Source organism: Tubulanus polymorphus, chromosome 1, assembly GCF_964204645.1.
Source record: "Tubulanus polymorphus chromosome 1, tnTubPoly1.2, whole genome shotgun sequence".
NCBI lineage: Eukaryota > Metazoa > Nemertea > Palaeonemertea > Tubulaniformes > Tubulanidae > Tubulanus > Tubulanus polymorphus.
This window is the reverse complement of record NC_134025.1, coordinates 19,020,382-19,045,781: the sequence shown is the minus strand read 5'-3', so window position 1 is coordinate 19,045,781 and position 25,400 is coordinate 19,020,382. Positions and strand designations below refer to the sequence as shown.

The following is a 25,400-nucleotide window of genomic DNA, read 5'->3' as shown; positions in this document are numbered from 1 at the left end:
ATTGGTTCACGCAGTAATAAAAATTAGGACACAACAAATATTATTACAGAATTTCCAAAAAGGCAATGAATTTCTATAACTAAATGAACATTATTTTTCTAATAACTCAGATCAAGAGTGACTCTCCCGTTTATTAGGAAACACACGCAACTAGTGGAATAAGTTTGATTTACACACATGTTGCAGGTATCAATTGTTTGTCACTATAGAATTTGTAATCCATAAAAGCCAAAATCAACATCAGCCGTTAACCCAGACCAAATCAATTCATAATTTATTGATTGAATCTACACTACAATATATGTATTTATTCAAACATTTCAATAAAAACATTAACTTGTTAAATCTATTCTAAATCATAATACGTTCTTATCTGTAAATTCACTCAATCTATCGACTCAGCAGGTGCTTAAGATGAGTTCTTAATAGGACAGATCCATTTTTAAGCATGGTGATAATACAGTATCATGATGTTTGAATGCCAAAATAAGTGCCTGGTCAAATAAATTAATATTTGTTGATTTTACATCCGTGTATGTTCAGTTTCAAAGCTGAATCATATTTGACGTTTACACAGTGGTTGCATATTAGGTTCGCATCTGTCAATGAATTTTATTCTATGTATTGATATTTCAATTTGCTACAATTCCCATCATTCTGAATGGCTACGCAGAAAACCCGTCATCGCTGCTTGGCAGCTATATTTTTCTGTTAATATATCCTTACATTAATAGACAAGCCCATTTTAGCTGCCCCTAAGATCACACTACATGAAAAAATAAGGGGTAGACACTTCACCTACCCAAATTCTTACACCTAGTATCATGAAAATGCATGAATAATTGCAGGCTGTTTCGTGCTAGAATGTCAACATGGCTGACCTGGCAGCCATATTTGAAAGCCGATGACCTCCTTATACAATAGGCACAGACAGTTAGTTACCTACCCTGATCCTCACACTATATTTTGAGGAAATCCCCCAAGAATTGCGGGCTTCATCGTGCAAACAAGAAATTCAAGATGGCCACCCCAATGGCAGCCATATTTGATCACCAATGACCTTTTTTTACAAAAGGGGTGGACATCTCATCAGACCCAATCTTCAAGCTAATTTTCAAAAAGATTCATCGCAAATTACAGGCGAAATTACAGTGTCGAATTCAATTCAATTCCGGATGGCCTGGCTTAGGCCTATGCAATAGAAGTCAATTTAAGATTCAACTTTTTGAAAAACCAGCACAGATGCCTTTTCAAATCACATGTAATTCAAAAATTCAGTGCTTCTTAGTTTGATGTCCCTGTTTTCATCGCGCATGTGGTTTACATTATTGTTTACATCGCACGTCTTCAACGGCTGATACAAACCCACGCCTTTCAATCATCTTAATTGATTCATATACTAAAATGCTCACTATGAAAAAACTATACGGTGAAACAATCCGGAATTTTTCAGTAGAATGTCAGACACTAGGTACCTTTCTTTAGAGGTTTATTTGTTGTATGTCAAATCAGCTATATAATACTTTATAGATAACTTTGAAGCGGCCCACAGCAGCGAACGATCAAGCAAAGTCAGTCACATAGGCCAACGAAAACACAAAACAGACCACGGTTTTCCCGGTTAAGAGCATCTCTCTCTACTTAAATTAGAGGGACTATATAATGGCCCATTTGTTGACACTAACCTTTCATAAACTTCGTATGGAAACAATCAAGATAAATCCCCCCTATAATTCCACTATTCAACGATCGACACGCAGCTTAAACATGGCGCCACCATTCATTGCGCTGGTCACAATGTATCTGTGCGCACATCAAAATCACACTTGAATACAAGTGTTGGCTTATGAGAAACAATCAAAATCTAGCAATTTGATTGGGAAAATAGCAGCACTTTTGTTCAAAAAAGTTGATACCGTAAAAACCGGCGTATACGTCTACCCGGCGTATAAGTCGAGGTCGATTTTTAGACCTACATTTCATGATGTTAACATATATCCAGCTTATAAGTCGAGTCCCTTCTCTTAGAAGAATAATTACTTGTATCATTATATTGAATAGTTTGTTTTGATAACGGCACGCCGCTGCGCGTCAGCCTGATTGCTGCTGTGTGTTAATCAATAGACCAGACCTGCCAACATTGAATTTTTCAAGATAGTAACATTTTCCAAATTTGCCAGTATTTTTTAGATTTTGCCAGTGACCCACTAGACTTGATGTGACCTTTGCCAGTAACATTTTCAATATGGCCAGTAACGAATTTTCGGATTAAAATCAGAATATAGAATATTAAAACTACTAAAGAAATTAATTTAAAATGCATTTATTATGAAATTAAACTTGAAACTGCAGTTTCCATAAAATATAAACAATTTTGAGACATCAGACACACCCCATCACCTACTCGCACTATCACAGGTAAACTTAATCTACCATCAATTAAAGATTATAATTACCAGTTAACTCAACTAGAAAAAAAAAATAACGATTTAACATATCGTACATCTTGCATGATATTTACTTAATTTCGATGCTATGAAACATGGATATTGTGCGCTGTACGATTTTTTATACTTCTGTTTCCGATATTTCTTAATCATACGCTTTCTACTGCCTGTTACCGCAGTATCAGTTTCAGATTCCGACTCCGAAGAAGACGGAGAACCCTCCGAATTTTCCAGATTTGACAAAACGTCATGAACTTCGTCCGCCATTTGCAACATTCATGACAATTTGAGCGATGAAAATTACTCGTTGTAACTGAAAATTCGCTAGACTGGATCCCGGTATTACTCGTTGTAACCGAAAATTCGCTAGACTGGTTCCTGGCTGTATGGAAACTTCGTGACAATTACTCAAATAAAAACCAAATTTCCCCGTAATAAATGTTAATAAACCATTAAAATACCGATTATGTACTGCAAAATTACCTTTATTGACATAATATAAGGAGATTTTTATTGAGGCCGTATTTATTTGCTCATTCGCGTAACATCGGAACGATATCAGAAAAAAGTGTATTCCATTGCCTGTGCCAGTAACGCCGTATTACCGCGGGTAGCACCGGAACGGAATACGGCAAAAACGTAACGGTTGGCAGGTGTGATAGACTGTTACACACACAGTCAGGTATAATACACTACCATACAGTGATACAGTAGGGTGAGTCACACGCTATATATAGCCTAATGTATTAAGCGCTGCTGTGAGCGCGCATATATGAATACATCGTTTTAAATGAAGCTGTGTCAGAATGAAAGAAGTTTTTTTCATTAAATAACTTTATTTATCATGAATAATTATTCAAACTGTTATAGCAGTGAGAAGATGAACACTGTCTTTTTTGTCTGGTAGAATCAATAATTCTTGTGACCTGAAAATACTTAGTAGAAAACTGCACTCGGCGTATAAGTCGAGGTCAATAAATTAGTGGTAAAATCAAAGATTAAAAACTCGACTTATACGCCAGTTTTTACGGTAAACCACCTCCGACTGTCTAATCATCTTAAAGCTTTGCCCTCATATTAAACTATTTCCGCCTTATCACAGGTGCACTCTGCCACCGTGATTTGGCCATTCAATGATAAAAACTTTCCCACGGTCTTACAATTGACATTTTCTAATAATTTAGGGAAATATTTTAAACTAGGGGGGTCCAGGGACACCATGCCCACTTAGGAAGTGGTTTCAAATACTCAACAATCTAACAATTTCAATATTCAACACCCCCTGGTGACCATATACAAAAACCAATGACCTTGAGACCCACCACAATCATAGAACACGTCAGCAGTTACGATTTTGTAATTGATTGTGATAACAAAATATGCCTTGTTACCAATTTAATATGGAAATACTTATTCTACTATTCAACGCCCCCTGGACCATATGCGAAACCCAATGAACTTGAAAATCACCACAATCATAGAACGTGTCATGAACTAAATTTTTGCAATTGATCATGGTAACAAAATATGCCTAGGTACCAATATCATAAGAAAATACTTAGTTATTCTACTATTCAACACCCCCTGGTGACCATATATAATAACTTATGTCCTTAAAACTCACCACAATCATAGACGATGTCATGAGCAACAACTTTGCAATCGATTGTGGTAACAAAATATGCATAGGTACAAATATAATATAGAAATACTAAGTTATTGTATCATTCAATGGCCCCTGGTGGCCATATACAAAAACCGATGACCTTGAAACACACCAAAATCATAGAACACATTATAGGCTACAACTTTCCAATCAATTGTGCTAACACAATATGGTTAGGTATCAATATAATGTGGAAAAACTATTTCCACCTACAATTGCCAATTGCCTCATAATTGGCAGATCAAAAATACCTGTCTCAGGTAAAAAACATCCCTTTCTAAAGATGACTACGTCATGAAGAAGGCAAAAATAATTTACCTTATTTGGTGATATCGTATGATGGCTAGTCGGTACCGTTTAACATTTCCGCGGGATTTTATATTTCGATTCCTCATGAAATGGTTTTCACTAAGGCATTCCTGCACGATCCTATAACTTACGTCGCCGGGTTTCAGTCATGAGTAGGCCTACTGTTACTTAATTAATCCTAAGTAATCTATTTCAGCTGTGTCTAATGATTAACGGAGTTTCAATTTGAATTTACTATGAAAATGAGAAGCGTCGGCTTTTTTTTTCAACTACGACTTTCGATCCATTTTACTAGCATTGGCATGATGTCCAACCAATGCTAAAAAATTTTTGAGCAACTAGCCCCTGGATAGCATTATGATGTATGTATCACGATTCACAAACATATACTGATAACGAGTGAAACTTACTTTTTTATAATCTGAATCTTTATCAGATGGTAGCACCGATGCAGTAGTGGAAGAGCGTGAATATGGACTAGATGGTCGGTCGTGACTATGATCTAAACTGGCAGACAATGTGTTATACCGAGAACCTTTTTCCGAAGACTGTAATAACAAAAGCATACAGATATATAAATTCCAATTTTTACATTAAAAGCAACATAGTGTATGAAACCTTCACTTTGAAATCGGAACTACTAAAAATGTTGCATCCATTGCTGATGGTTGATGTGCAGGAAGGAATGAATGCGCAAACAACAAAACACGTGTTAAGTGACAGGTTTATTTTGATGACAGCACTCAAAAAGAATTTCTTCAATATCTGGACTACCAGTGGCAACCAGTTTCAAGTTTGCACAACAAGTAAATACTAAACAATAAGTCATGTGGACTCAATTGATAAAACGGGATGATCATCTAAGCTGCGCAATTATGGTTCTCACAAGTACCGATCGCTGATGAACATGACCTACGCCCTTACCCCTGCTCTCCCCTAATTTTTCTCAACAAATTTGCGCTGTTCTGAGAACAATCCTAATAGCAGAGCTGCCAACCTTGAAAATTCCTTTCAGACATAAAAAATTTTTTTCAGGGACCAGACACATTTCTCGGGGACATTCATGTATGAGCATAGTGCCAAGGACTTATCATATACTCTCAGGGACAAAATTTTACGAAAGAAAAAAATCAGGGACAATTTGATGACACTCAGGGACTAACAATTTTAACTAACAATTTGACAAACAAATGCATTTCTGAGTTTCTGAACACAACTTTTATTGAAAATTATAACAAGAATTGGTTGCAGACTTCCATTTTTTCATAACTAAGAATAGAAGTAACCTAGTTAATTTCAACAAATTACAAAATATTTGTTTTTTGCGTACAGGCGAATTATTACATTGTAGTTAATAACTTTGCATCAAGCATCATCATCATCATCACCACCAAGCCCACGGAATGTGGCAAATTTACTTTTTTAATTAATGCAGATGAACATTTTCTTTTATAACAGACACCTTCATTTTGCTTTAGGATCATTAGACTTTCTAAAGTACTGACTGACATGCAACTTCTAAAATTGGTTAGGTTTTTCCGAACTAAGCTAAACAGCCTCTCTCAGGCTTTACTCTTACTATTTGGAATACACATAATACCTAACATAACCTGAGCCAACATTGCATATTTTAGAGCCCCTGTGGCTTCATCAACTGTCTTACCAATCTGAGACCATAAATAATCATTACGATGATTTACATCATCTATGGGAGGTAATTTTGGCAAGTTGCTTCCACCAGATACAGATTAAATTCTGATTCAATTTCATCAATACCACAGCTACCGGGTAACAATACAGGATACTTCTGGATAAACGAGGACAAAGAATTGAAACTAGCACAGTCCCTTTTTGACACATCAGCTACCTTAGCATGAATAAGTAATTTATCAGACATAGCTGGTATCTTTTTTATCAAATAGTTACATGCAGTCTGATGAAATTTTATGACATTCTCAAATGATTTTTGCTTGTCAGCACTTATCTTCTTGGCCTCAATGAACTTTCTCGAATTTGACCCTACCATAATATCCTTGTGAGCTTTAATATTGTAAGCTGCATTGAAGTCTACCTCAGAGACGAGTTTGTATAGCGTAGCTGCAGGTTTAACAAAACAAACAAGTAATTCTTCAACAAATTTCATTAAAATTCCCCACTGAACGTGAATCATTGGTTTCTCATATTGGAAGGTTTGATTCACATTATTAAACTTTTCCAACACAAATGTAAGGAAATGAAGGTATAACCTTGTAGTGTATGATTGTAAGTTTACCATAGCTTTATTCTTGTGGCCTTTTGTTGCAGCAATCTTAGCTGCTTCTTGGGAATCAGTATCAGTCTGCTTTTTAAAGAAAAATCTAGTAAGGATACCATTGTTCTAGTACCCAAGTTGCGGTTTGCTCTAAAGACAACCATCTGGTTGGTACATGTTTGGGCACTTTGGTTACAGGTGTACCTCTACTTTTCTGACATTCCTCAAATTCTCGTAAACCGTCAGACATTTTTTCAAGGTAATTATTTATAGCCACAAAGAAAGCATCTGCATCTATCGGTAATTCTTTACAACCCCAATTGGCAGCCAGATGTAACCTATGACAAATACAGCCGGCTAAATACAAATTTAGAATTTGTCTAAGTAACCGACCATACACACCTTTGTTGGTACCTACCATTGTGTTAGTGTTATCAGCAGAAAAGGCCAAACAATTTTTAAGTGAAATGTCATTAGAATTTAGAGTTTAATTAATAATTCTAACAATATTCTCACCAGTTGAATGACCTACACAGTCCACAAGTGCCAATGTTTCATTTTTAATTACTCCATCAGCAATTCTATTCACGACAACTGGGTAAACTTTTTCTTTCTGTCCTTTGTCATTTGAGCCATCAGTGCCTATGGAAAAGGTACCACTTTGCATGCAGTCAATTAAAGTTGCTTGTGAATCTTTGGCCAACTCCTTTGTAATGTATTCAGCCTTTGTTCTTCCACATGAAAAGTTGCTATTCATATCTCTGACTTTTGAATTTGAAGGGAACATTGCCCTTAGAAGAGAACCTAAAAAAATATGAAATTTAACCTCTTTATTTAATTATATAAAACAGATTTGAATTTGAAATATATCTTATTCAGAAAAGTAATAATTTGCTGTCACAACATATTATCTGCTGTATTGAAATTCTCGTTCAATGCGGAGTTTTAAAATCTTAAACCCTCAGATTTTTCAGAGTTTATTTTGAAAAAATATTATTTCAGTAGCTATCCGTTTCTTAGTCTTCTACCGTAAAAACCGGCATATAAGTCTATGCAGCGTATAAGTCGATGTCGATTTTTAGACCTACATTTCATGATTTTAAGATATATCCGGCTTATAAGTCCTTCTCTTAGAAGAATAATTACTTGTATCATTATATTGAATAGTTTGTTTTGATAACGATGTGAGCCTTCAATGGATGTCAGCCTGATTGCCGCTGTGTGTTAATCAATAGACTGTTACACACACATTCAGGTATAATACACTACCATACAGTGATATAGTAGTGTGAGTCACACGCTATATATGGGCTAATGTATTAAGCGCTGCTATGAGCGCACATATTTGAATACATCGTTTTAAATGAAGCAGTGTCAAAATGAAAGAAGTTTTTTCATTAAATAACTTTATTTATCATGAGTAATTATTCAAACTGTTATAGCAGTGAGAAGATGAACACTGTTTTCATTGTCGGGTAGAATCAATATTTCTTGCGACCTGAAAGTACTGAAAACTGTACTCGGCATATAAGTCGAGGTCAATAATTTAATGGTAAAATCAAGGATTAAAAACTCGACTTATACGCCAGTTTTTACGGTATATGGTTTAATATGCTTCCCTGGGCTAAAATAGAATGTTTCTGGTTGGTTTTGAAAATCTGTGGTCAATAGGATATCTCCGTAATATCGGCTGTTTATAGTAGATTACATTATATGAGCCGGATGACGCTGATGAAAATTTGTTTACATTAGCTTTTTTACATTAATGGGCGTGCTGGGCTAGATCCATTTCTACACGAGCATATCTGGTGAATCAACACGAAACAAAATGTCAAGTGTTGCAAGCTATATAAGGTTCATGGAAAGCCAGTTAGATGGCATATTAGGCACTCTTCAAACCGCTGTGTCGTCCGGTCACACCCCGCATTGATTGATAATTTTAAAACAAAATAAGATTTCATTTCACGAAATCAGATTCAGATTGATTTCAAAATCATTTCGTTCACTCAAAATAGACAAGAACTATAATAGGCCTATAGGCCTACTTACCAAAATGATCAGGAGCAGCCAAAGGAATGTTGTGTTCCACAAAACAAAGATTCAGCTCTGATTAGATCCATAGAAACCCATATCCGTTAATTTCGAAAGATTTTTCTAAACGATTGATGTTTCAACATGCCGTCTAGTTTAAACATGCCGGCGGCAATCATCGCGTCCTCCGTCCTCCGTGTGAAATAGTAATATCGGAGTCACAGACAGTGCACCTTATGTATTCATCCCCTTTGTTAGATTGCACTAACACTGGGAATTCACTTGAGTATTCCTTCCGATATTGACATTTCCGCTTCTTTACAACTTGAGCATCATTATCCGTGTCAGACAATGACAACGACGCCATGATTGTTCAACGCACGCGCTCACCGGTACACGCTGCACACTATATCCAGGGAAGTTGAATTGATCGATATAGATGCCTGACCTCATTCGCTTGTAGATGAAAACATACATAGGCCTAATAGTTAAACAGAACTATGTATAGATACACGCAGCAGGAAAAAACGGGACACTCGAAAATTCTCCAGGATTTCTCTCAATATATTAAAAACCGGTACAATTTAATACTGTCAGGAACACTGTGACAAGTGCCGTGTCACCGGGACAAGCCCCGGCGAAAACAGGATGGTTGGCAGCTCTGTAATAGTCTAAAAATCTTGATTTTATGGACATATCCAGAGAACTTTTACTCTTAGATGAGTAAAGTTACATTCTGTTCTGAAACTAGTGCATACACATCAAGTGAATGATTGCATAAAACATTGTTTAAATTTAAATTCATCTGTGGAAGATGCTCCATACCTTATCTTCGGAATCTTTCCCATCATTTTTAGTTTCTTTATCTTTTTCTCCTTCAGTCGATGGTAACTAAAACAAAAAAAACATTTTCATGATGTAGATTACAAGGCAACAAGGCAATATATAGCAAGCTATGTTGTCATATGGCATGACCTAGAAGATTAAGGTTAGCTAAAGATTAGGGTTCATCAAGCCACTGCAGACCCAAATTCACTGCCAACTGTAGTGATTTTTAAAGAAATGAGCTGATTTTTTAGCTAGTACCATATGCGACACTAATGCCATTTTCCAAATCTTTGCATATTTCTATAGCTATGACTGTAAACTACAGCTTTATGAAGTTTCAATTCCCTATATCCAATGGTTTGGAAGTAAAAAAGATTTAATTAGTTAATTTCATTATCATGCAAATCATGTGGCACACAGACAACTATAGCTTCGGGCAGGTTAAAGGTTAATTCAGATCACCTGGCACTGGAAGATTTTGTCTGAATTGAATGCCATCCGAATTAGGTGCTCTCATTTGAATAGAAACAAAAGCCCCAACGGGCTTGGCGCAGCAGCTTCACAAATTATAATATATGGCCCAAAAACTGATAAATTTTGAATCGATTTCATATTCTAGATGCTTGAAGGACAGGTTTTAACATCAATTTCATGGATTTCTGCAGATACATTAAGATGAAAATTTGTTTTTGTTAAATTGTGATTGCTGAATACAAAACTTTTTTCTTGGCGGATGTTCAAAGGAGGATATGTGTTCCAAATAAACTAAGGTCCAAGGACACCATGCCCACTAGGGAAGTGGTTTCTTTTTTCTTGGCAGATGTTCAAAGGAGGATATGCGTTCCAAATAAACTAAGGTCCAGGGACACCATGCCTACTTGCTCAACTTTCCAACAATTTCAACATTCAACGCCCCCTGATAATATATTGAAACCAATTCATTGATACTCGCAACAATCAAAGAAAATGTCATGCGCTACAACTTTGTAATTAATTGTAGTTACAAAATACGCATATAGGTACCAATATAAATAAACAAATTGTATGTCATTCAATATCTAACTCCCCTGGTGGCGAGAACAAAAACCTGGGTAACACCAGTTCCACATAAGGAGATGAATATTACGACAGTGATACTACTGAGCAAATATCAAAACTACAAAGTTAAATGCTGTCGATATTTTCCTCAAAAAACCTTTTTCTATCTACTAATGACACTAAGATGGTTACCACGTGCGTCACACTTCACTGATCAAAGAATATGTCTGATATGTTTAAGAGCCCTTCTAAAAGTATAACCATCACAAATTTTAACAAAATATAGCCAACCATACAAAGTTAGAGATCTCGGAATTCAGGGCATAAATGACATTTGTGGGCACAAAAAGGTCACATGACGGCCATTTTGTGTCCGATCAATCCAGTTCTTTTTTATGCTCATTTTCCCTTGAAAACTTCAACAAGAGGCCCATGGGCCTTGAAGCATTGGTAAATTATACTGTGGTATTAAGTGGTTATAATGTTTTACATCTGCCGGCAAATCTTCTATGACGATGTTGATTGGGAGGACCACAGACTTAGGCTAAAAAAATTGATACCTTGTTTCTCCGCTCTGCTGAGCTTAAATGTTGACCCGGCCGGCCGCCTATCTACCCTATACATTACTTTTTTTTAAATCGTGATCAATTTTACCATAACAGACCCGGCCGCTATAGAAATGAACTGTTTATAAATTTATCATATTTTACAAAAATGACCCGGCCGCTGCGGAGAAACAAGGAATCATTTTTGTTTAGCCTTAAAGGTCTGTTTGTCTGGTACGATTCTATTCCTGAAAATGAATTTATTTTCTGCCGAACGATTTAGCCTAGGCTATTTGTACTGTTAAACGTCATTAATGCGATTCTGTTAAAAAGACGAAACTAGTTTATTCTGATGTTTTCCATCATGTCCCAGCGAAGATATTTATATCAATCAAGATTTGGATACAAAAACCCATTTTTACGCATGAAATGTTAGGCCCCACTGAATAATGAAAACAAAAACAGAACCATTTTTCTGAATGCAATTGCAAGACCCTCTGATCTTAGAGCTCCAAGCTCTGATGCATGTACGCAGAGAGCAATGCCGGCGTTGGTGTCACTGAGGCCGGCTGATGATTGTTTGTTTGTCTTTTTGATTGTTTGGCTTTACGTACGTCGTTTGGATCTTGGTTTCCCGAGACTATTCCTATTGGATTGATTATTTAACCTCACGAAGGTACGGCCTTTGAAGTGTTGCCCGCACACTGTTCGCAGCCAGCAGGACTCGAACCCACTTGTAACTCAGCATTGATAGTGGATTCAACAGCATCACGCCTTATCTCACTGAGCTACCGAGGCTGCTCGATTTGATTCAAAAAAACTACAGCAGCGGCAAATAACCATCGCAATATTGCAATTTACGACAAACAACGCGTAAATTCAATCACTGTTGTTTAACGCATGGAAAAGATAATAAAAGGTATTTTTTCCCGGCGCGCATTACAAAGCGAATCTCTGCTGAGTCTTATATAATCTTATATAAGAATATAGCCGAATCGAATTTTACAATGTCAGTCAACTGATTGATAATACAACATGGTTGTTCTCGGCGTACTTAACAATGATATTTTCCTCCAATAAACAACTCTGGTAAAATTGAATAAAATATATCTTTATTGGTGATATTGTATCATGGTGGTAGCCTACCGTTTACCGTTCGATGTTTCGTGTCATCATGAAATGGTTTTAACTTTAGTAAAGGCGTTCCCGCACGATCACATACGGGTTTCAGAAGAGTCGGCGCTATTTTTTCGTACTACTATTTTCGATCCATTTTACTAGCATTGGCATGACGTCATAGACGTCAACCAATGCTAAAAATGTGTTAAGTGTTGATTTTGGCAAACAACAATGGCTGCCACTCAGCCATCTTGATTCTGACGGGCCACTTTTTGGGCTGAAGATATATCTAGGGTAGATACATGTATAAACCTAGGATCAAAACAATCCATTGAAGCGTCTTCAAAACTTCTCAAAATATCTGGATGCTGTCTACGGACAATCGGACGGACGATGGAAACAGGCGAATGCAATAGTCTGTTGGGAGTAAAGTCCCATGTGGGCTAAAAACTAGAACATGGTCATAATTTGAATGACATCGACCAGCAGAGCTGCCAACCTAGATTTCATCTTTTGCTGAACAAATGTCCAAGTTTTGTCAGTATTTTCAAAACTTTTCCCAATTTCCAAACCAGAAGACGTTTTAAAAATCAGTATTGAGGTCTTCAAAATCTGTATTAGGGCAAATTACTAGGGACAAAATTTGTGCTCCCATTTTCTGACACCGTACTAGTGCGCCATCTTCAGATAATTAAATACAGATGACGCACCAGTACAGCGTCATATTGAGAGCATAATTTGAGTTGACTAGAGTGATTCTCAGAGATTTAAGAAAAAACGATGCAATTAGCCACAAAAACGATTAAGTTTTCCGTAACTTATCAAATTTTTTCAGTATTCTCAGGTGAATAAAAATCCGTAACAATTCTTCTAAAAGCCGAACGCCGTATTTTTACACGATATTCCAGAACATTTACGGATAAATCAGAACGGTTGGCAGCTCTGGACCAAATTTTGAACAGGGTAATGCGCCGAGATCCCTTTTCAGATAGTTCTGAAGTGCAATCTATAAATAAATTGCCCATGGGCAAAGTGTGGTTTACCTTGAAAAAGCTAGAGGTTGTTTGGAGCAAGGGCATTGATTGAAAAATCTTTTTAATCTGTGACATTAAAGTTCTAAAAGTTTATTTTGTATTTTATCTTTCCCAAAAAATTATTTTGTAGTCAAATGAGACCCAAGATATACATTTGTTTACGGTAACACATCCAAAATTTCATAGGGTACAGGTAGGCAGGAAAGCTATTTCATATTTTGAAAAAATATTTTTCACAATATGAAAAATACTAAAATAAAATTCATATGTCACCAATAAGAGGGTGGCTGAATATTGAGTCTTGGAAACCTCCTCCAATGTATGGCCGCGGAAGCTAAAATACTGGTACTGTAAAAACTCGGCGTATGTAAGTAGATCGTTTTAAATGCTGGATTTTACCACTAAAATATTCAGACCTCGACCTATACCTATAGTTTGTTGCTTAGTATTTTCAGGTCAAAAGAAATTACAATTTATTACAAATTCTATCAAACATAAAACACAGCGCTCATCTTATGCTATAAAAGTGCACGCGCCAGCAAGCAGCGTTACAGCATCACTATATGGTAGTGTATAATGTACAACTGTTTAACTAAGTTGACAATGTCAACGACGGAGGTTCACCATGTCTTCAATCGCATTGATTATACGTCGTTCAAGCCGAGAACCAATGAAACAAATGCTCACATAAAAAACGTACCGTGATTTTACATGAATTGGCTCGATGCCAACTTCATACTGCTGACAAAGGTAAACCAAAAAACTGAAGACTGCATGTAGTGGGCACTATATCTACATGTCAGCCCGCCCGAAGTCACGACCGACCGACCATCCACCCACCAGCGTGCCTGGATGGGTAGGCAGACACAACAATCGGCCTGCTGCCTTATTTTACATACACATTTAGGATTCCATCTCATCATTGATTTAACTTACATCTGAAGGATCCACTTTCCCAGTTGGCCTACGTTCTTTCCGTTTCCGTCGAGCCTGGATTGCTTGACTTATTCTTGGATCTTGATCAGGATCCAGAAATTTACATTTTTCAGGTTCTGTGAAGAAAATACAAAAGGAGCAAAAGGAGTCTCATAGCAACAGTCAACATCTCAAGCACGTGCCTGATCCTCAAACTACACACACTTTTATTCACTAGTGACATCATATCAATGCTCATAATGATGCGCGCGTTAAAAATGTTGTCTTCATACGGTGTTTGAATAAGGAAAGTTTTTTTACCCCTTTCTTCACGTGTGACCCGCACTGTGGGTCATTTGGAGTTTGATAGAGTGAAAATTATTTACTGTATACTGGCACCCTCTATGGGTGTTTGTAAAATCATGATTGACTTCCTGGAGGTGTTGTCAGTCTTTAGAATTCTGCCAAGTAGGCAGGATATTTTGTATTTTTGTACAAAAAACTATATACAAAAAACTTTATCTTATTTAGGTAAGTTTGCTTTCGTAGATATCATATAATTAACTTTTATGCTGTATTTGTAGGCCTTGTCATTGAAATTGATGTGTGAAATCAAATTTCCTACCATTTCTGTATGTTAAGTAAGTAGGTTAGAAAGTGGCCGAATCTTCGGTCTCCCATCAGAATATTGTAATATGAATATTTATTTAATGTTTGAAAATAGAGATATAAATTGGCCGATTAGCTCGATATTAGCTGTTATTAAGTGTGATATATAATATGTAAGGTACTTAATTGTTTTGTGGAAAATTTAATGAAGATGTTGTGAGTTACCGTTGTCTTAGTATGGAGATAAATTGTATATAAATTAATAGATATTGAGAGGTGTGGTCAGTCTTTAGAATTCTGCCAAGTAGGCAGGATATTCTGTATTTTTGGAATAAGTTTCCCGTACGTATACAAAAAACTTTATCTTATTTAGATTAATTAAAGTGAACAGTTCCTTGAGAGAAGAAATGGCTGGTCAACCGCCACAACAGTTGGTGGTTCTGTTATGATAGCAGAAAAATCTTTGAAATTAAAAACGTTTTCCGAGCACTTAGAGTCATTTTGAGCACATCATAAACGATCACCATATTTTGAAAAGTAATGTCTACTTCCAATGCGGCACATCCACATTTCACTAACAATCAGCATCTCAAGCAGTAGAGGTCGAAACCCCTGAATAAGTGAACAGTGCGCTGCACACTGCGATATCCGGATGACTGTATTGAGTATAGACACTCGAGACACAACGCTTTTTTCTCACTATACATACTACTACTGGTGGCTATAAATTGACGACACGTACAAATGAGGTCACGTAACCCCTCAGTGAGAACACTGATATGCAATTTTAACTCATGTTATTCTTTGTAAGGAATTTTTTTTTTTTTTTGTATCTTGAGTTGTGTTTTCCGCATACCTACATAGGGTTGGAACTTTTCACAGGTTAAGAAACAACTAATTAATTACTTGTGGCCTAATGATATGCAGTTTATAAAATAACTAAAAGTATAGCTAGTTTTACCTTCATCTTTATCACCTGTCTTTTGCTGATCACGAAATGACGAGCCTTGGCCCATCATTGTAGAATCATTCGATCCAGAAATGCGACTGATTCTTAAAGTTGGAGGACCTAAAATTCAAATTATCACATGATGTGTTATACCAGCGTACATTTAAGTGAATCAAGTGCAGCTTTATAACATTCTCAAATAGCCAAGGCTTAATTAGGATGAGATAAAAATCAGATTACGTGATATTCCTAAAGCAATAGGATTAGTCACCATATTTTGCCAAATTATGCTCTTATTGTTCACACTTGGAAAATTAGGGGGTCAAGGGAGACTACACCCACTTGGGAAGGTGTTCGAAAAGCTAAACAAGGGGCACAATGGCCAGCCTGTCAGCTTTTCATAAAATGGCAAATGATGCATTCTGTGGGTTAAATTTGTCCAAATACACTCCCAGTTCTAGACTAGTCAATCTCAGGCTAATAATTTACACAATTCAATCGTGTTTTCATAAGTAGCTCAGACAGCGACTGGAGCTGGCAGGAACAAACACCTCAGATAAATCATTTCCCTAGGTCTTATTGATTTGAATGCGGAAAAGAATTGAATTTTCTGAAATTTGCTCAATAAAATAAAATCTAATTGCATTTTAAGCTTGTTCAATGAAGTAAAATTGAATTGGATTTGACATTTTTTTGCAGAATAAAATTTGATTGAATTAGCATATCGAGGTCATCCATCCGATTTGAGAAAACCTTTTTTCCCTGAACTTGTCAATGATATTTTCTGTAGTGCAAATAAAAATATTCCTCCCAAAAACCAAATCAACTAATGATTTGAACTAATGACCCTGAGTCTCACCACAATCATGCCACGAGCTACAATTTTGCAAATGACAGGCAACAAAATATGCATAGGTACCAATACAGTATGAAAATATCAAAATATTCGGCTATTCTATGCTCCAAGGTTACCATATAGAAAACAAATGAATTCGAAACCCACAATAATAGAATATGTCATAATGATTGCGATTAAAATTATGCATGAGTACCAGTAAAAATAGACAGAATGCATAGGGCCTATAATTCAATATTCAACTCCCTCTGGTGATGAGATCAAATTAGGGGTCTAGGAACACCATGTCAACTAAGGAAGTGGCTAGAAATGCTCAACAATCTAAAATTTGGTTTAAGTTCAGTGTTGCCAGCACCTAGCTATAATATCTCCGGAAACCAAATTCAAGATTATTCCCAGTACCGTTGGCTCTACGTCGGAACGCTTAGTAATTGGGGGTTATTCATTTATTACGTACGCATTAGCGGAGGGGGAGGGGGTCAGTGCAATTGCGTACTGTAATGCTTAATGTATATGAAAAAATGGTCGATTTTGCGTACAGAGGGGGAGGGGGGGTTGAAAATTTCAAATTTTATGCGAACGTTATAAATGAATGATCCCTTGGTGAAATAAATTGCTCATGGGCATAGTGAGGTTTACCTTAAAAACTGGAGCTAATAAAATTCATATGATCACAAATCAGAGGGTGGCTAAATAGTCTTGACAATCCTTTCCAATGTATGACCGCAATGCTAAGAAACATACGGGGCACCGTAATTTAATATCGGCGTATATCAATAGATTGTTTTATTACCACTAAAATATTCAGACCTCGCCCTATACCTATAGTTTGCTGCTAAGCATTTTCAGGTCACAAGAAATTACAACTTATTACAAATTCTATCAAACAAAAACACAGCGCTCATCTTCTGCTATAATAGTTTAAATGAAAGCTTATTTTCATGTCAAACGTGCACGCGCCAGCAAGCAGCGTTATGACAGAAACACTATATAGTATTGTAAACTGTAGTAGTACGAGCGTGTGTGCGCAACTAGCACTCAGCGCGTACATGAGGCCGTGTGAATGTTCGCTTACACTTCAATGTCAATCAAAACAATCACCGGGTATTAAAATGAAACCATACCTATGCTGGCGATGTGAAATAATTATATTCTCACCAGCAATGAGCATTTGGAATTCGCAAAAATTTGATGAAAATCCATCAAGAATTCAAGATGGCTGCCCTGGCGGATATATTTGATGACCCATAACCTGCATTTTCAATAAGGGTGTAAATCTCACGTGCCCCAATCCCCATCAGGGAGACAATGAAATATGTTGTTTACAACATATCCGAAGTCGACACTTTTTTATATATATTCAGTACCCCTCGTTGGCCACATGGAATATCATGTGAGCTAGAAACTTTGCACAGGGGCTTATCATTCCACCAACTACATATCTGCAACACACTTTCGTTATCAAATCTGCTTCATTTAAATGTTATCTGACACCATCTTTTTCATGTAGGCCCTATTGAGCATCCGAGAAAACAAATACGGCGGCCAGTCACCCATCTTGGATCCAATTACAGAATAAAACTCAGATACAAAACTACATTTTGAGATCAACATGCCAAGTAACAAGAAAAGAGAGCCAGTGGTTTAGATCTCCGGACAAGATTTTGTCCACAAACGGATGATGGACAACCAGACTCCAGGGGGAGGGTATAATTACATTTCAGTTATATACTCTAAAGCATTTATAATTCATAAAGATTTCATTATAGGCTTCACCATATTTTTAAAATTAAGAATATGCGCGCTTGCCGTTTGTGTTTACCACGGTGGTGCGCAGTCAAATCACTTGCAGTTTCCTGGCAAACTGACTGCACGTTTTTCATATACATGCACCGATCAATACACCACATAGCAGTGAATCTGTGTGAAGCACACGTATGTGAAACATGAATATACGTATCAGCGCATGTGTAGTTCCAACAACAAATAAATAACGTTAAATTGATAAATGAGCAACGTATTCTGATGAAAGTCTCCATTGCATCGAATGTTTTGAATGTTCCGAAGAGAAACTAAGCCTCGTTCGCAAGTTATTTCGCACCAAAGGAAGAAAGTGTCATATGCCATAGCAAAAAGGACTTCGCTAAAGCAAAAGTCCATAAAAGATGGGTGATCCTAATTCCATGTGAGGAAATGTATTCTCAGACAGGGGATAAATAAATATCAACTATCAATTTGAGCACAAAATAGGTCACAGGACGACCATCTTGAGTCAGATTGTCCAAATTCTTTTTCATGCTGATGGGCCCTTATGAAAGGCCAGGATAATTGATTGAATAATTAAAGCATTTCAAATCTTCCTTTGAATACCTCAATAAAGGACCATAATTCCAAGGTAAATGAAAAGGATTGCTTGGGCAATATCCAAATCACTAGAACATGTTCATGCTTAAATGCACTTGTCAATAACTAGTTGAATCCCAAGAGGAGCCCCCATCAATAATTTTCTTTTCTATCACTCAAGACAAGCACACTGTGCCTGAATTAAAACAATGACTACTTTTATTGAGCACATAGGCTATGCTTTGTTGAATGAATTGAAGCGAGCAACCACAGATTCTAAATATAGATTTCCCACCCAGCGCTATTATCATTGATCTGTACCGCAGGTCTAGACAACAGCGATGTTTCACGATGATGTTGTATAAGATATTTCAGAGATCGTAGCACCAGTTTTATAAGATGCTTTTACAGTCAGTTCTTTAAGTGTGCTACGATCTAACTCTCAACTTTTCCCCAAGACCTTAACCTCCAATCATTTTCTTAACTGATCTTCATCAATCTCAAGAATGATAAAAATGGGAATCATGAAAATTTCCACGGAAATCCACGTTCCCCCGGAAGATTTTCATCACTGAATCTTGGTGCAAAACATCATTGTATAGTAAGCATCTTCAACATGGTAATGGGTTTTAACCATGTTTCTAACACATGGCAGAACAATCGATACTAAGTTTGTTCTGCTCTCCCAGTGACCTCATTATGGAGAAACAAGGTCAAACATTAATAAGTAAAATGGGGAAAAATTCACTGAAATTTTGCTCATTTTCTCCAAGTACTTCTGAACGGCTAACAGCTGATAGACCAAACTTTCCATATCAATGGAATACCAGCACCAACCAGAAGGCATAATGAAAATCAAATTCATTTCCGATGAATTTGACCATGATATTTCAGGGTGAAAGGATTATCAAACACTTTATCGGATTAATATATAAGATATGCTTTCTCACTCAGTCAATGGTAGGCCTATAGATTTCACTGAAAATTGATTAACTAATGTAAACTAGGGGTCCAGGGACACCATGCCCACTTGGGAAGTGGTTTCAAATGCTCAACAATCTAACAATTTCAATATTCAATGCCCCCTGGTGACCATTTACAAAAACCAACGACCTTGAAACTCACCACAATCATAGAACATGTCAGCAGCTACGATTTTGTATATGATTGTGATAACAAAATATGCCTCGTTACCAATTTAATATGGAAATACTAAGTCATTCTAGTATTCAACGCCCCCTGGTGACCATATTCAAAACCCAATGACCTCGAAACTCACCACAATCATAGAACATGTCATGAACTACAACTTTGCAATCGATCATGGTAACAAAATATGCTTAGGTACCAATATAATAAGGAAATGCTAAGTTATTCTACTATTCAACGGCCCCTGGTGACCATATAGACAAACTAATGTCCTTAAAACTCGCAACAATCATAGATGATGTCATGAGCTACAACTTTCCAATTGATTGTGGTTACAAAATATGCATAGGTACGAATATAATAAAGAAATGCTAAAATATTGTATTATTCAACGCCCCCTGGTGGCCATATACGAAATCCAATTACCTTGAAACTCACCACAATCATAGAACACGTTATGAGCTACAACTTTCTAATTGATTGTGGTAGCAAAATACGCTTAGGTATCAATATAATGTGGAAAAACTTTTTCCCACTTACGAATGAGTACTGGTGACACAAAGATGGCCACCTATTGCGTCATAATTGGCTGATGAAAAATACCTGTCTCAGGTATAAAACATCCCTTTCCATAGAATACCCATCAAATTGCAATGAGAAATGGCAAACCAGTAGGAAGCTACAGGACTCGGAATTCGGGCCCAAATTAACATTTTTGGGCACTAAAAAGGTCATAGGACGGCCATCTTGAGTCCGACCCACCCAATTTTTGTTATGTTGATGGGCCCTGGGGGATTCACATATATCCGAAAGATCAAGGTTATTGATCAAAGCGTCTTCAAAATTTCCCTCAAAAAGTTCAAAAATGTGTAAAAAGTGCTGATTTTGGCGAACAACAATGGCTGCTAGTCGGCCATCTTGATTCTGACGGGGCCAGTTTTTGGGCTGAAGATGTGTCTAGGGTAGATACATGTGTAACCCAAATATCAAGACATTACCTTGAAGCGTCTTCAAAACTTCCCAACATAACTGGATTCCGTCTACGGACGGACGGACGACGGACGACGGACGAAAAGTGAACGCAATAGCCCGCTGGGACTAAAGTCCCAAGTGGGCTAAAAATAAATTAGCATTTGATTGAAATGCTGAAAGAAATTGAAACACGGTAACCCAGTGCCACTAGCGATCCTGGCGGATTACTGTTGAATCCTCACTTTCCACTGTAGCATTGCAAGTATCCCATTCCAAATCCTATTTCCTGTCTAATGACAAATTATCAGCAGTGTATATCCATTGGTTACAATTTGTGCCACCCAGAGCTAACAGAAAGTTACTCTTGGAACCATTCTATAAGGATCAACACAGTTGATCCTAGAATTGTGGTAAAGGTGCTGATTCGGTGAACAACAATGGCCACCCGTCAGCTATCTTGATTCTAATTAGGCCAGTAAACGGATGTTATCTTGAATTTGATGAGCTAGCAACAGAGGTTTTTGCACTTACCAGGATCATCTTTATTCAAATTTTGAGCTTTTAATCGTTCCTGCAATGCAATAAATCAATCATTAAACGTGGTGAAATGATTGTGATGTCACACAAACAGCATGGAGAGCATTTTCTTAAGAGGGCACAGCAAAACAACGCTACTATTCTTAAGCAGATTTAATACCAACATGAAGACACCCTTTCTCTAAAGCAGATTTCGAGGAAATTTCTAACTAACTGACTTTAAAATGACCATAAATGTCTGCCAACCTAAATCGGAAGTGACATCATCAACGGGCAAACTGATCAAATAAGGATATTTGTTTATGAATGTCCTAAAAACAATAGACGACAGAGCAAAGACAATGTCCGTAATGCCTATTTCTCAAAATTTTGTTGCTGAAACCATCTCCGATGTAGAGCAGTAACTAACTCCAAATTGGCTATTTCAGACACTGATATAACTGTGGCCGCCATCTTGGATGACCTACATACATCAAAAATAGAAGAGTTCATTCTGCTTATGTCTTTAATCCACATAATCCACATTCAAATCACAAAACTGTAGACCGTAGACGGATCAAGTAATAAGAAAATTGTTCTGAAACTAAAGACTGAGTGGAGACAAGGTCCAAAATTCTGGCTTTTTTACAGACCAAAATTACTATGGCAGCCATCTTGAATGACCTGTATAGGTAAAAAAAATAATAGGGCTCATCCTCCTTCCATCCATCCTCCCCGGGCAGGGATTCGAACCTGATGGCATCGAGATTGGCACGGTACGAAACTCTGCCACGCTAGACCGAGTACACAGCTCCACGCGCAGCTTAGATGATGTCATTATCAGCCAATCGGATATCCTGTTTTATTTTAGCCCGGGTTTTCCCATTTCTAGTTCTTCCGTGAAATTTACCTCAGTGATTATACAACGAGCAATCTGATTGGTGCCGCAAGTTTTTGCGCAGCATAGCTGCGCATGTACCTGCGCACCCGGTCTAGTGTGGCTGAGTGTAGCCAGTGGCCGTGGCTGAGTGTAGCAATGCCATCAGGTTCGAATCCCTGCCGAGGTAGGATGCCTCCAATCATAAAACCACAGATCAAGTAATAAGAACATTGGTTTGCAACTGTAGACTGTTGAGTGGGTGGGAACAAGCCTAAAATGGCCATGTCAAACACCAAAATGACTGTGGTGGCAATCTCGTAAAACCTACTCAGTAAACTAGGGGTCCAGGGACACCACATCCACTTTGGAAGTAGTTTGAAATGCTCTACAAACAGAAAATTTCAATATTCAATGCCCCTTAAAGAACATGTCACTAACTACAATTATGCAATTGATTGTTACAAAATATGCCTAGGTAACAATATAATATGAAAATTCTTAATGATTCAGCTACTAAACACCCCCTGGAGACCATGTACACAAAACAATGACCTTGATAATCACAAAATCATAGAACATATGGCGGATTTCACAGTACTGGGTACCAATATCTACTCGCAAATTTATTTCTGCTAGTATATGAACGTAACAAGAAGTTAACAAAAAGAGTAACGTTCGTTAACAAACTGCGCCCAGCGCTCTTTTAAAACCAGTGGCTTGAACCACCAGTGTCCTAGATTTGTAAACACTGCGATGTGTGCACAACATGCGATATTCCTGGCAGTCAGCCAGTTCTCAGTCAATCAATGAGGCTCCTGAAGGGTTACGCTGTTACGTTTGCTACATTGTCAATTTCCTCCCGATCAGGTACTCTCCCCATACCTAATAATAACTTACGAAACATGAATGATGGAAGGAAATATGTCATAATTTATCAATTGACCATGAAAATCAATTAAAACCTGCATAATTCTTAAATATTGTAAGATAGACCCAGTGTGTGTAAAGCCCACCGAATGTAACCATAATTTGACTTCGGTAATAAAAATAAATTTTACGGAAACTTATCTGTAACATCTTTCCTGGAGGGTCAATCAAAAGGGCAAATGATGTTGTGCAACAATATATGCCTTATCGGTGAATCGATGTAATCGAATGTAACATTTGTTTACCTTCACAAAAAATTGTTAGGTTGAAACAGTTTATGTGCGCTTACGCTCTACAGTGTTCCCCTATAGGGAGCATCACAGTTCACCGCTAGCATTCGAACGGTTTATCGATCTAGTGTATTAGCAGTATATCAGGCCGATACAGGCGCGCTGTAGTACACATTCATTCAACATACAGATATTTGACAACGGTGCCTTACATTCGAATATTGCTGGTTAACCTTTGTTTATTTCAGATAAAAGTGATTCTATGCTCAATTAAATATGTTGATTTTTGAGATTAGGATATTAAGAAAAAAATGTATCTTTGATAAATGGAGGGAAAATTTGTTATTTTGTGGAAAGCCCCACTTGTAATCGGCTGTCGAAGATCGGTAGATCAGCGCAGTCAAAAACGTTACTTTATCAAAATAAAATAATACCTAGTTTTATTTAATTCCTTCATCAAAAATTTTGACTTATTTAGGACCCATTATTGTGAAATCTGCCATATCAAAAGTTACGATTTTGCAATTCATTGTGGTTACAAAATATGCCCGTGTGCCAATACAATATGAAGACAGTAACTTAATAGGCAATTTAGTGCCCCCTGCTGGCCATACACAACAATCAAAATGACCTGAAAACTCCTCGCAATCAAAGAACATGTCACTAGTTAGAATTTTACTATCGATTATGGTTACAAAATATCCAATATATATACCATAAAAACCGGCGTATAAGTCTACGCAGCGTATAAGTCGAGGTCGATTTTCAGACCTACATTTTATGATTTTAACATATACCCGGCTTATAAGTCGAGTCCCTTCTTTTAGAAGAATAATTACTTGTATCATTGTATTGAATAGTTTGTTTTGATAACGATGTGTGCCTTCATGCAGCCACCGCGCGTCAGCCTGATTGCTGCTGTGTGTTAATCAATAGACTGATACACACACTCAGGTATAATACACTACCATACAGTGATACAGTAGTGTGAGTCACACTCTATATATAGCCTATATATAGCCTAATGTATTAAGCGCTGCTATGAGTGCGCATATATGAATACATGTTTTAAATGAAGTTGTGTCAAAATGAAAGAAGTTTTTTCATTAAATAGCTTTATTTATCATGAATAATTATTGAAACTGTTATAGCAGTGAGAAGATGAACACTGTCTTTTTTATCTGGTAGAATCAATATTTCTTGTGACCTGAAAATACTTAGTAGAAAACTGTACTCGGCGTATAAGTCGAGGTCAATAATTTAGTGGTAAAATCAAGGGTTAAAAACTCGACTTATACGCCGGTTTTTACGGTAGGTACCAATATAAATAAGGAAATTGTATATAATTCAATTCAATTCCCCTGGTAACGAGAACAAAAACCCGGATGACCCCAATTCCACATGAGGAGATGAATGCTACGACAGTGATACTATTTATCCGTTGAAATATGTCGATATTTTCTTCAAACAAGAAAGAAATTCTAAAAATGGACTGGCTGACATGGTTGTACTGAAAGCTTGCTTGGTGGTTTTGTATTTCTGTAGTAGAATTAATCGAACTTTGAACTCATTACTTTTTAAAGAGCTAAGAGATCGGTGTTGTCTTACATCGACTGGGAATCAGAATGGTTTTATTGTAGACGTGGACCAAGTTAGTGCAAGCTTTTGGATAGTTGTTATTTGAATATTGTAGTGTCTTAACAGAATCTATCATCATTTTGATAATTGCTAGGCCTAGATTACTTATCGGATTGTGTTGAAATGATTTTGCATAGAAAAATTTACA

The 25,400-nt window shown here is 36.9% G+C and overlaps 1 protein-coding gene across 8 annotated transcripts in view; it reads right to left on the bottom strand.

The window, feature by feature from the left end:
• LOC141915448 (uncharacterized) overlaps positions 1-25,400 on the bottom strand; it is a 134,488-nt gene that overhangs the window by 23,743 nt on the left and 85,345 nt on the right. For 7 of the 8 annotated variants that reach the window (XM_074806974.1, XM_074806976.1, XM_074806977.1 and 4 more), the window contains 5 exons: positions 21,593-21,632; positions 15,754-15,861; positions 14,205-14,320; positions 9,530-9,595; positions 4,833-4,970 (listed from right to left, as the gene is read on the bottom strand). In XM_074806974.1, the coding sequence (XP_074663075.1) occupies positions 4,833-4,970; positions 9,530-9,595; positions 14,205-14,320; positions 15,754-15,861; positions 21,593-21,632 (468 nt within the window). Of the gene's footprint in view, positions 1-4,090; positions 4,742-4,832; positions 4,971-9,529; positions 9,596-14,204; positions 14,321-15,753; positions 15,862-21,592; positions 21,633-25,400 lie in introns of those variants that run through there. The other variant, XM_074806980.1, reaches the window with a different exon arrangement.